We start from the raw sequence: 12128 nt of genomic DNA on the forward strand, positions 1-12128 counted from the left end.
ATCAGGTATCAGTGTCAAGAATTAAAGTGCTCAAAAGGCTCCATATGAGGCAAAGCGTTGCTCTTGAAGTCAAAAGAACTTCTCTGGTGTGTTAGATCAGTTCCAAATAGTAGGAAGGAACTAGGGCAATAGTTATTTTTCTCTGAACCACAACAAGAAACACTGTAAGAACTGGCTTTGTTAGTCCTCCCAAACTGTTCAAGTGAGAAGACGGAGAAGGGACAGGTAGTAATTAAGGACATGTAAAGACCCTCAAATTGTAATGAATGAGTGTTGGAAAGAGTTTTCTCCACCTGAAAATCCACATGGGTAGGTATGCATGTATGCACATACTTCAACACATTAAAAAAACCCAAAAAACCAAAAAAACCAAAAAAACCCAAACCAAACCAAATCAAACAAACAAAACCACCAAAAAACCCCCAAACCACACACAGAAAACAAACAAACAAAAAACAAACCAAAAAACCAAACACAAAACCAAACCAACACAAAAACAACAACAAAAACCCCTCCGCAAAACCAAACTAAAAAAGAAACCTTTCCCTAAAGCTAGAAAGCCCAAGGCCAAAATTGTAGCAAGAAACTCTGGTACCTGCTCCATTATAGATCCAACTCTATTAGCTCCTAAAACAGACCAGAGATTGTTCTTTGAGTTCTGAGGCCAAAAATTGTGTCCCAGCTCACATCACAGCACTACATTTTCTTCTGCCCTCAAGAAAGAGTGATGATATACAACTGCCTTTGGGGAAAAAAATGGCCTTTGCTCCATGTTGTCCTCCAAGCCATGTCCAGGTACCACCTGAGAGGCTGCTAAGTGTTGTGTGCCAAAACTGCCAGGTAACATGAATACAATTCAAAGGTAAGAGCTCTGCGTAGCAGTGCCAGAGCGTTGGCCTCTGAACCCTACCAGTGTAGATCCAGCTGATGAATCTTTCTCCAGGGTTTTGGTACCTTCCACTCGAGCAGCTGAGCCACAACGACCCTTCCAGTCTAGAAACAGGTACCATCAAGACATCTAGCAAACTTCTTGGCATTCAGGAACTATGTAGTGGTGGTCCCAGGCAGCTGCTGGAAGCCCAACTGGTACAGGTGCACTTGTGTGCCCCCAGCCCGGTCTCTCTCCTTCACAGTGGCACACAGTGAAGTATGAGCCATCCTCTCAAGCAAATTTATGTTCTAGGGACTTCAGCATCTGGCTTGCAGAATTCCTCCATAGGGATGTCTGACCGGACTTGTATCAGTCAGCATCCAATTCCTTGACCCTCTCCCCTGCCAGATGTTAGGGACTCTGTTACCTCCTCTTTGATACAATCCTGCCCGATATTTTTCCTCTCCCAAGTGCCTAAAACTGAAGAGAGATAAGAGAAACAAACAAACCAACCACAAAACAAAACCCCAAACAAACAAACAAACCCCCCAAAAAAGCAAAACCGAAAGAGAAACTAGGACAACTTTCCTATAGGCTCGAGCCTGATCTGAATGGGGAGAAAGAAGGAGGGAATGGCTATGCAGCTGCAGTATGATGCCATGCTGTGAACACATCACTAGCCTGGAGTAATGGTCTGGCTCCAGTGCCTCCAAATCCTCTTGTAAGACTACATTTGCCATACATGTAAAAGTGACAGTCAAAGAGGGTTTCCTACCATGGCCTTTTCTAGACAGCTACCCTTTCCCCATCTTGGAGGCTGGCAGTGTCAGTTCTGAGTTATATTTATGGAAATACTTTTTCTTTGAAATTACATTTTGATTAATTACAGGGGGGTTTATTCATGTCCCTTTTTTTTTTTTTCTGGAAAAATACGGAACTATGCACATTGATGTATGTACACGTTCACTAACAAAAAGGTTCAAAAGAGAATGAGGGAGAAATACCACTTCTGACTAGGCATAACAATTCTGAAATGAAATTTATACACATTTTATGCTTTTGGTTTTTAATAAGAGGTGACATGCTGCCCTAGTGCTGACTTGTAGCAGAAGAGATTAAAAATTCTTGGACCATCAGTAGCAAGAAATCACAGGGCTGTACTTACAGAGGTCATTAACTGTCCAGACATCTGTTGGGTAACAAATTCTGCTAAACATAGATCATGAAACGGTTCTTGAATTATGCAGAGGATAATTTCACAATCCAGAAAACAGAGAATTCAAGCAGAGAAAAAGCCGTGTAAGACCTTCTTATTGCCAGCTGGGGATGAATTCACTACGATTTCAAAATTACAGGGAAGTTTGGTGCTAGTGGCAGTGGTTTGCTGGATTGCTACCAGTGTGATATGGAACAGATTTAGACGAAGGTCACAATTACATATTCCACAAAGTAACTGACACGATAGCAAAATCTGCCGTATTAATTAGAGGGACGTTGTGACAAAAGTGTCCCATTAACTAGATGAAAGTAAAAACTCCAAATGTCTCAGTGAACACTACTATAAAACACGTTAACATACAAGTAATAAATTTCACTACAGAAAAGGGAATTAGGAAACAAGGAGCAGATGCAGCAATGGAAAAATTAGTGCTGTGGTAGAAACAGGCTGGAGCATTCCAAACAAGGCACAACAAACCCTAATTCCTCTTGAAAAAGGAACACTGTCCAATTACCCATAAATAAACTGTAGTAGCTGTTTGGTAGAGGATCACAAGTGTGTCCAGTTATGCGGCACTGGACTATAACTGGGTTAAAGGGCTGTCACCTCTGAAATGAGAGCTCAAGTGACATCTGTCAACCTTTGGAATCAGGAATTACTCTGGAATCAGGAGTTACTTATTAGCTGCTGCAGAAGTCAAGCACACAGCACAACCAATCATCGAAAAGACAGAGAGTGAAAACACTTGTCAGGGCAATGCGTAGTTCTGCCTGTTTTCCCTCACCCAGCTGAGACGAGCCATACTGAATATCTAAGTAGAAATGTCAAGAAAAACATATTGTAACTTTTTCTGAAGGAAAATATAAGATAAAGAGGACCTGAAATGGCAGACGTGAAGAAAAATAATAATTGATCAAGGAAAATAAAATACAAAACCCCCACTGCAATACTTTGAAAGTAAATGGAATGGATATAATAGTTAAAAGCCTGATTTTTTGTGTCATTTGCATTGTTAAGTTTCATCTTCCTTCAAGACCCCGGTTATGTAAATCACAGTTAGCTGTGTATTCACAGCTCACATAAACCAGCCAACATGAATGCATATAAGTGTCAAGGCCCTAGGAAAACAGAAATAAGAGAAAATGGAAATACCTTCAAGGAGGGAAGGGGCAGGAGGATATCAGAGAAAATGTTACATTCATCACACAACCAGTGTACACAACACACTCTGCCAAACTTGGAGAAGCGTACACTTATTGTCAGCCTGAATTATGGGATGGGCTTTCTTGGGCTTTTTATTTTGAACCCCTGTTTGGAAAATAACCATAAACCGTATATTGCCTTAAAAATGGCTCACCACCAGGAAAACATTAGAACCGATCCCAAAATATTCGAGGCTTTCTGATTGCAACATCATGAAATTGAAAGCCATCTCCAACAACAAAAGAACTCATCACTGACCAAAACAGTGGTGCTTGTTGAAGACTGTTCTTAAGAAGAAAGTTTACACTTGTAATTCAAGGTTCATTATAAGCTGGTCTCAAGGCAGCTCTAAAATTTTCCCAATGAGAAGTGTTTTTGTAAGCTCAACTTGGTAAGAATTATACTTTTGTGCTTTTCAAAGCCATGTTTTAAGTGTCCTTCCCGTTTGAAATATTTCTAAAACAAAACAATATTTTTCCGCAAGTTGGTACAAGGCAGTTTTGCCTATGGTGGCATCATTCAAGTTTTCTCTATCAAACTGGCCTTATTTCAGGGGTTCAATATGTGCATGAAAGTAGAAAAAAAAACCACAAACCCTCTCACTTAATTTTAACTCTATCTTTGGAGTAACATGCTCAGCAAACAGTTCCAAAATCCTTGCCAGAGGTGCTCAAAGTCATGGAATACAGATGAACAGGTTTCTTCCCTGGATGAAAGAGGCTTTATGCTTTATTCTAGAAGACCTATGTCTGTGCTTTATAGATGGCTTTTGTACGTATTTCCAATTAGCTACTAGTTGAGAGTTGATAAGTTTTCATTAACTGGTAAGTGGTAAAAGACAGACCAACAGGTCTATATTCCATTTGACACCAGGCACGCCAGCTGCTTCACAAAGAGCCACTATGTGCATCTTTCTTTTACAGTGTATTTTGACTTTGGGCAAAAGTTGGCAGTGCACAATAATCACATTTAGAGTAAAAGCTGGATAATAAACTTCTACAGCATGGCAATATTTTAAAGAAAGAGCTCCCAGCTCTCAAATAGCACATGCAGGTGTGATACCTCAGTGGGAAGCAATTTAGGGATGAATGAATAATTCTGTCCTCTTGTTTACCAAGACTATGCCCATTACGTTAGCCACTAAAGCAGAAGAAAAGAAGAAAAATACACCTCATTGTTTTGCCTCTCTGGGAAGTGCTTGTAGACTATCTTTTTGCTGTAACTGCTTTATACTCCAAGCTAGAGTTGGTGTCCCTCAGCTGCTTGATTAGTTAGATAAATTCTGCACGCCTCTGTCTGGGATCCATGGTAATGGAGTCACGTTGCTATGCTATGAAATGTGCGGGAGGGTGCAGCATTTTGGGAAGGATATGATTTCCAGGGCTACTGAAACTCAGTAGTGTAGCCAAGAAGGAATGCTTGGAGGAATGAACAAAAGCAATCACTGGAATGGTGACAGGGGATCGCTCAGGTCAGCCGGGCACTGACACCCCAGGAAAGCTTCCCTGGGAGGGATGTAACAGCTATCTGAAAGGCTGTGTAAAAGTGGTGTTGGAGGGGAAGAATATCCTAGTTCTATTCCTGTCATCCTGGGAAGAACCTGCATGGCAACATTGTGTGTTACAGGTATTTGCGTGGAGGGCTGCATTAGCCACTTACCACACATGCAGGAGCTTTTAAAGAGGGCTACAAAAAGAGAAAGCTAAACAAAACCAGGGTGGACTGCTACATATGACCTCTCTCAAACTATCTGATAGATATAAATATTATCTCTGGCTATCCTGACAAGAGAGGATTGGTTTTTTTTTCCTTGGCATAATAAGCAAAGGTCTCCTCAGACCTGTTGTTTTAGCGAACACTAAAGACTCCTCCTGTCTTCAAGGCCCGGGGGGGTGGAGGGAAGCTGTGAAGTCTGTACCAGTATTTCCCTGGGCACTCTGATGTTGTCAGGAATCAAGCAGACTGCTGCTGCTACCAGCATCTCAAGAATGGAAAATAAGTTACAGAAGAAAGTAAACAAAAAAAGACAGGTAAAATGTCTTAGCTTTGGTATGCTAGAGGGTGTTTTCTGTTCTCTTTGGGTCTTGACATGCAAGCTGAGATACCCAAGAGACAGAATAAATTTAAAGACCTGGAGCTCAGACAGGGTTTTTTTTTCTTGACCGGAATCCTACCTGAAGTGAAAGGAACAATGCAACACATCAGGAAGGACAGATAAGAACTGTGCCTCTATTTGAATTCTCATACATACTACTTTATTACAATGATAATTCTGAAATGTTTGTTTTTAGCAACTTTCTCCATGTTAGATTTAATATTCGCCCATGGCACCAAACAGGAGAGGTCCAGCTCTGTTGAATGCTGACATAGGTTACCCAGAGAGGTGGTTGATGCCCCATCCCTGGAGACATTCAAGGCCAGGCTGGACCGGGCTCTGAGCAACCTGATCTAGTTGAAGATGTCCCTGCTCATTGCAGGGGGTTGGACTGGATGACCTTTGAAGGCCCCTTCCAATCCAAACTATTATTTGATTCTATGACTGTTAAATACATATGAAGACAACTCACAGCCTAGAAGACCTTTCATTCGAAGGCCAGCAATACTAAAGGAAAGGTATGTATCAAACATGCAGTTTGATTTTAATGACAAAAGCCTCCTTATCATCTATTCAGGTGCCTTTCAACTTCTCCATGGTTAACTGGCTGACTTTTGCTGTCACCGCACAGATGGTCCTCAAAGAGATTAGTTTTTCCTCTGAAAATAGATCTTATTATGTATTGCCACCATAACTTTCTTTGGAAGAACCTAAGTATTTCACAGATATTCAGGAACCTAGTCTCCTATTACCCACATTCAGTCTGTACAGTTAGAAAACAAACTATATCAAACTCCTGTAATACCCATTTTCTTGCATTTCCACGTTAACTATTCTTCCCATGGCTGGTACGCTGCTGTTCACCGCGGTTCCAAATCCCAAGCCAGGAAACAGCAAGGGATTTGGATGACTGGAGGGGTGGTGGGGAATACAAAAATCCCTAGGAAGCTTCAAAGGCGATCCTGTGGGCTTCCCAACAGACGGACAATGGAAAGGAGGCTGTCTTTGAAGATGGGCCAAGAGAAGCCAGAATGCAACTTATTTTAAAGGTCAACATTCTGCAAAGGGATGTAGTTTCACCGTGTTCTGGTGCTGAGGAAGCCAAAGTATAGACTTCTAAAAGGTGCTAGACAGTTTCAAAGGCAGGCAGCTGCCTCTGCAAATTTTAGAAAAATAGGCCTCCTCAGTCCAAGTCATAGAATATACACAAAAACCTGAAATCCACTTATCTTAATGTCACTTTTCTGAAAAAATGTGGGGGTTATATCTTACACGGTCCCAGCATTCTCCGTAATTACTCAGTCCAGGATGAGTTTTATATGTTTACATGAATTATAAGATTATATCTATTTTGCTTTGGTGACAATTTCAGGAAGAGAGGAAAAAAAGGTAGGGTCAAAACCCACCAAATTGAAACTAGTAAAATCAACAAAAAAACCCCAACAATATGAGCTGCTTTGTATGCAAGACAAGTGAAAAATAAAACTTTATTTATTAAAAAAAGCAAGTAAGTTGAATGCACAGAACTTAGCTAAAGCAACACTAAAAGGAATAAGACACAATTATTAAAACATAACAAATTGAAACTCAGAATTCTGTGTAAAGATACATATTTTAATGACAAACAGTAACATAAAATTAGGCAATGGAAAGTAAAAGACTTTAAAATGGGAAAAAAAGCTTAGTGCTGACAACCTACAAGGCTACAGAATTGTATTCTAAAGGAAGCTCCGAAAAATTTACCTGTATCAATAAAACCTGGGCTGAACAAGATCTTGACATATTCTTCCTGAAACAATTCTGTATTGAGAAAGAGAAAGCTTACTAAAAAAAAAGTTAGACTGTCAATTTTAGTTCTCAGACTTGCTTGAAGGTCTTTAGCATACCATCTTCCATTCAAGCCTGCAGTTTAGGACCAAATAAGGATAACACTATGGGATAGCAGAACAAAAATCTCACAAATATTGATGGGGAGAAGAAGCTGTTTAAGGAAAAAAACACAGTAACAACAAACTATATGAAAAATGCTCTTCATTTTTTTCATATAATGTTTTTACGTATATTTTCATACTTATGTTTGAGTGCTGATTTATTGACTTGGCATTCAAATTAAAGTGAAATTTGTATTGTTAATACCATCTCACTTGTCCCCAAATGGACAGTGCCCATTCTGAAGATCAGAAAATATGTATTCTTCGGCATACATATACATTCGTGCTGCTTTATGGATGCATGACAAATAACAAACTGTATGAAAGTAGCAGGAATCTTTTGCATCATCAGAAGAGCAAGAGTGTTCCTTCAGGCAGAACTGTGCTGCAATCATTCTAGATTTAGGAGAAAAGGTAGAACTGGCTCATTTGTGGGATTCTTCTATCTGTAATAATCAACAGGGATTGCACAGCCTGGAGAAGGCTCTGGTGAGACCTGATAGCAGCATTCCAGCACCTAAAGAGGGTCTACAAGAAAGCTGGAGAGGGACTTTTTGTGAGGCCACCAAGGTCACATTGTGATAGGACAAGAAGTAATGGCTTTTAACTGAAAGAGGGTGGATTTAAACTAAATACAAGGAAGAAATTCTTCACCATGAGAGTGACCACACACTGGAACAGGTTGCCCAGAGAAGTTGTGGATGCCCCATCCCTGCAAGTGTTCAAGGCCAGGCTGGATGGGGCTTTGAGCAACCTGGTCTGGTAGAAGGTATCCCTGCCCATGGCAGCAGGGTTGGAATGAGATGATCTTTAAGGTCGCTTCCAACCCAAACCATCCTGTGATTTAGACTACACATGGGGTATAACTTTGCCCACCATGCAAAAAAGCTGAAACCAAAGGAAGATGCATCTGCCTTTAGTGGCAGCCTCAAGCTCTCCCCTGCTCAGCTGTGTCAGCTCTACCAGTAATGAGCACAGGCACTAATATCACTGGGTTTTGTTCCTTTGCAGCAAAACTCTCATACAGATTTATAAATGTGACTCTGATGGCAGCACTAGCCATTATGACTCTCACATCAAGAGGCTGATACACACTTAAGGCTCAGGCTGATTATCTTTGAAAGAATCTTTCTCAATATTAAACAAATTGGCCCACTCCCAGCAGAAAAGTACTAATGCCTGCCACAGACAACACCTACCCAGCCTTGATTCTGCCCTATAGGGGATCTAATATGGATCTAAGATGCACAGGAGCAGGAAGAACTGAATGTTCCAAACAGCTTCAAAGACAACAGCGAAAAGCAAGTACATACAGAAAAGTAAAGTGGTTTTGCTTCTATAAATCCCATTGGAACTGCTTGTAAGTTTTACTTGTGGGATTCTTCTATCAATAATAATCACTGGGGATGAGGGGACTAAGGGTAGAGCAGGCCCAGATGCTTCGGTCCCACCTCCCTCTTGTATTGGTAAGAAATTACAGTGTGCCTGCAGCTTCCAATTTTCAAAGCTGATTCAGAATTCATGCTGGTTGATGACTGATTCTACCACTAGGAGTTAACTTTTTTTTTTCTCCCCTCTCTCTTCACTTATTGGCAACAAAACTTAGAAATTCCAAATGACCCTCCAGGATTTACGCATAGTCTCCATGGCCCAGGCTTCCATAACATTTTCCTGGTATGGCAAGGACTCTAAAATGCGTTTTTTCCTGCAATTTTAAGAAGGAAGCATTCCAGAAGTTTTCAATTTTTAGGATGCTCTCCAAGAAGATACATGATGCTTGACATGTAAAAGTGAAGCTGTTTTTATTAGGACCATCAATGAAATATCAGCAACATACAAACAGGAGAGAAGGTGGCATGTCTGAAGAACGTGCCTATCTCCAAGATCTAAAAGGAAGCCAATTAGAGGCTCACATCATACACTCACTCACCATTACTCCCAAATGAAGTTACTAATCCCAAGATATGATTTGTTAAAGCAGCACCGCAGCCTTTACTTAATCACTTGAATCCCACCACCTTAGGGAGACAATTACTGCTCCAGCAGCAACCAGTACTGCCAGCCTTAGGAGCTGCAGAAGATACTGGCAACCTTCTGTGGGGAAGAAGGGTGTCCTAAAACACTTCTGTAGAGAGAAAACAACTGTGAACCAAGTCTCTCCTATGGTTTTACTGTGTAATGGGGACTGGCATGCAGCTGGATTCCAGGGCAACCCGGCAATGTGGCCTCCGCAGCACCTGCTGGTTTGCTTCCTCTGACAGCAGGGAGTCAGATTAACCAGCAGAACCTGGATCAGGACAGCCTTGCTGCCCGTAACAAGACACAGCACCACTGCTGGAGCTCTAACATTGAACTGCTCGGAAGGTACAAGCAGCTCAAGAACCATAGGTTGCACAAGAGCTTGGCCACTTATCCCCACCAGCAGAACGCACACTGAGAAATACTCATAGTAAAAGATGTTACTTTTAAAGAAGACCGGTCACAGTATTTTGGTCTGCACCGACTCCAAAGATTCCTTCCCACCTCTCACAGGGTCCTTCAGATTGGAGATTCCTTATTGGCCTTGACTGGTGAACAGGGCTGAAAGTAAGCATCCCTGACTTCACCCCAGTGCCTGAGGATGGATGGCACAGGTCACACATGCAGTCCCAACAGGAAAGCCAAAATAAGCTGCTCACAGGCAAAAGAATGCATACCAATCTGTAATGGAAATATGATTCCATCGCTCCCTCTTCCTAGAAACTACATTCTAATCTTTCGTTAGTCTTAACAAACAAAAAAAAAAAAGCCCAAGCCAGCTCTTGCCTAACAAGAAAGAAATCTTGCCTGGAAGAGCAAGATGAACCAAACCAGGACACTGCCAATTTTATCTTGAGAGAAGAAAAGAGCACAGTGGCTTTACGCTTTCTAGAACAGTGGCTGTGGGAACACATCAGCTGGATCGGGGAAAAAAATACCAGGCAGATAGGAAGCAGAGCAATCTCCTGAATAGATTATGCTAAGAAATGGCTCTGGAGTTACTGCTCCAAGGCTATGAGAGCAGAAACAGCAGACTGAATTGCTGGGACAAAACAAGCAAAACAACACACCAAACCACCAAACAACAACTGAGAACAGAGATCTCCGTCATTAATTGGTTGGAAACACTCCACAATTATGTGATTTATAGGAAGTAACCGTGGAGTGCCTTGGCATGGATCAAAGCCACATTAGTGTTAATCTCTGCTTGTATGTGCGGGAAAAGGTCACAGAGCTAGGGCTAGACAATTTTTTTTTTTTTTCTTCCCCCTTCCTTTTTCCTAAGCATGGAGTGAAAGGCCAAACCACGCTTCTGAGAATTCACCATCAAAATGGTTACGGAGTACTGTTTTCCACATCCGAAACCCAGTGGCTCTGACGGGCGACGAGCACCGCCTGCCAGAAGCCCGAGTCCCCTCGCCCAGCAAGCCCCCGCTCCCCAGCACCAGCGGGGTTCAGCCTGACCTGGCTCCCCTGGCCGCCGCCCGGGCCGAAGGAGCAGTGCTGGCACCTCAGCGCTATACAGCTCCCCCTCCAAAAATAAGGGCTCCCTTCTTTCGGGTGAGGGGTAAGGACCCGCCGGGGCACGTGGGGACGGCCGGGGGACCTTCCCGCAGCCGCACGGAAAGCGGCGGCGCCCGCCGGAAGGGGCGGTGGGCAGCGCCCGCCCGCCCCCTCCTCCCGTGACTCACCGCCCGCTCCCGGCGGGGAGAAACCGCCAGCGCCGGCGTCACCGCCCCGGGGGAGCCTGCGGCGGCCCCCGCTCCCCCGGGGCCTCCCCCGCCACCCTCCCCGATCGGCTGGCTCCCGCCCGCCGCCGCGCCCCAAAGCAGGCGGGCTCGGCAGGGCGCTACGCCCGCGGGAGGCGTCACCCCAGAGCCCTCGAAATAGCCCAGCGAGGGCGGCGGGACGACCCTCCCGCCTGCGCTGCAGCGCTCCCCCCCCGCCCCTCTCCACGCCTTCTGCCCCGAGAACGTTCACCCCAGAAGCGGCGCCCCCTCCCTTCCCCGGCTCCCCCCGCCACTGCGCCTGCGCGGCGGCCACGCTCCACCACCGCCCTCTCACTCCAGCGGCTCCAGCCACCCCCCCCGCCCTCCCCGAGCGATTTGAATATGCTAATGAGGCGGTTACGGAGAGGCCTATAGTGGGGCTGCGAGGCGGTCACGTGGGGCGGGGACGTGTCCTTCAGAGGCGGGCCCCGACCTGCCCAGCCTGCCTTAAAAGCAGGCGGCGAGCGAGGAAGCGCCTCAGTCAGAGAGAGAAAGTGCTGGGGTGGTGGGGCTGCGGCTGCTCCGCCTGAAACTTCTGAGTAACATCAACAGGGGGAGGGGAGGGCGGGCGGCGGTAGAGGAAGGTGGTGGGGGGGAAGGTTAGCAGCAGCGCAGCCCTATCCGCCTCTCCCTCGTAAACCAGCCTGTGTTGGGCTGAACAGGCCCCTCACACAAAGGAGGGCAGGGCAGGCAGGGCTGCCCCCCTTCCCCCCGCCTCGGCAGAGGGGCAGCGGGGAGGCGCCCTTCTCCGTGCAGAGCACTCACAGCCACTTACTCCTCTCCTGTCCCCCGCCGTCTTCTTTTCTTCCCCCCCCTCCTCCTCCCCTCACCCCGCGGTTCTCCCCTCAGCCCCCCACCCGCTGTCCATGTAGCCGCCCGGCCGCCGGCCCCTCCGCACTATGCCCATCTTACTCTTCCTGATAGACACGTCCGCCTCCATGAACCAGCGCACCCATCTGGGCACCACCTATCTGGACATAGCCAAAGGCGCTGTAGAGACTTTCATGAAGGTACCGGCTCT

The 12128-nt window shown here is 44.8% G+C and overlaps 1 protein-coding gene across 3 annotated transcripts in view; it reads left to right on the forward strand.

Annotated features, from left to right (window-relative positions):
• Positions 1-11573: 11573 nt before the first annotated feature.
• Positions 11574-12128, forward strand: part of INTS6 (integrator complex subunit 6) — a 43690-nt gene continuing 43135 nt past the window's right edge. For 2 of the 3 annotated variants that reach the window (XM_065861664.2, XM_065861813.2), the window contains exon 1: positions 11675-12117. In XM_065861664.2, coding sequence (XP_065717736.2) covers positions 12007-12117 — 111 coding nt within the window. In that variant the 5' untranslated portion in view covers positions 11675-12006. Of the gene's footprint in view, positions 11647-11674; positions 12118-12128 lie in introns of those variants that run through there. The other variant, XM_071805328.1, reaches the window with a different exon arrangement.

Source organism: Patagioenas fasciata, chromosome 1 (genome assembly GCF_037038585.1).
Source record: "Patagioenas fasciata isolate bPatFas1 chromosome 1, bPatFas1.hap1, whole genome shotgun sequence".
In the NCBI taxonomy this organism is placed as follows: domain Eukaryota; kingdom Metazoa; phylum Chordata; class Aves; order Columbiformes; family Columbidae; genus Patagioenas; species Patagioenas fasciata.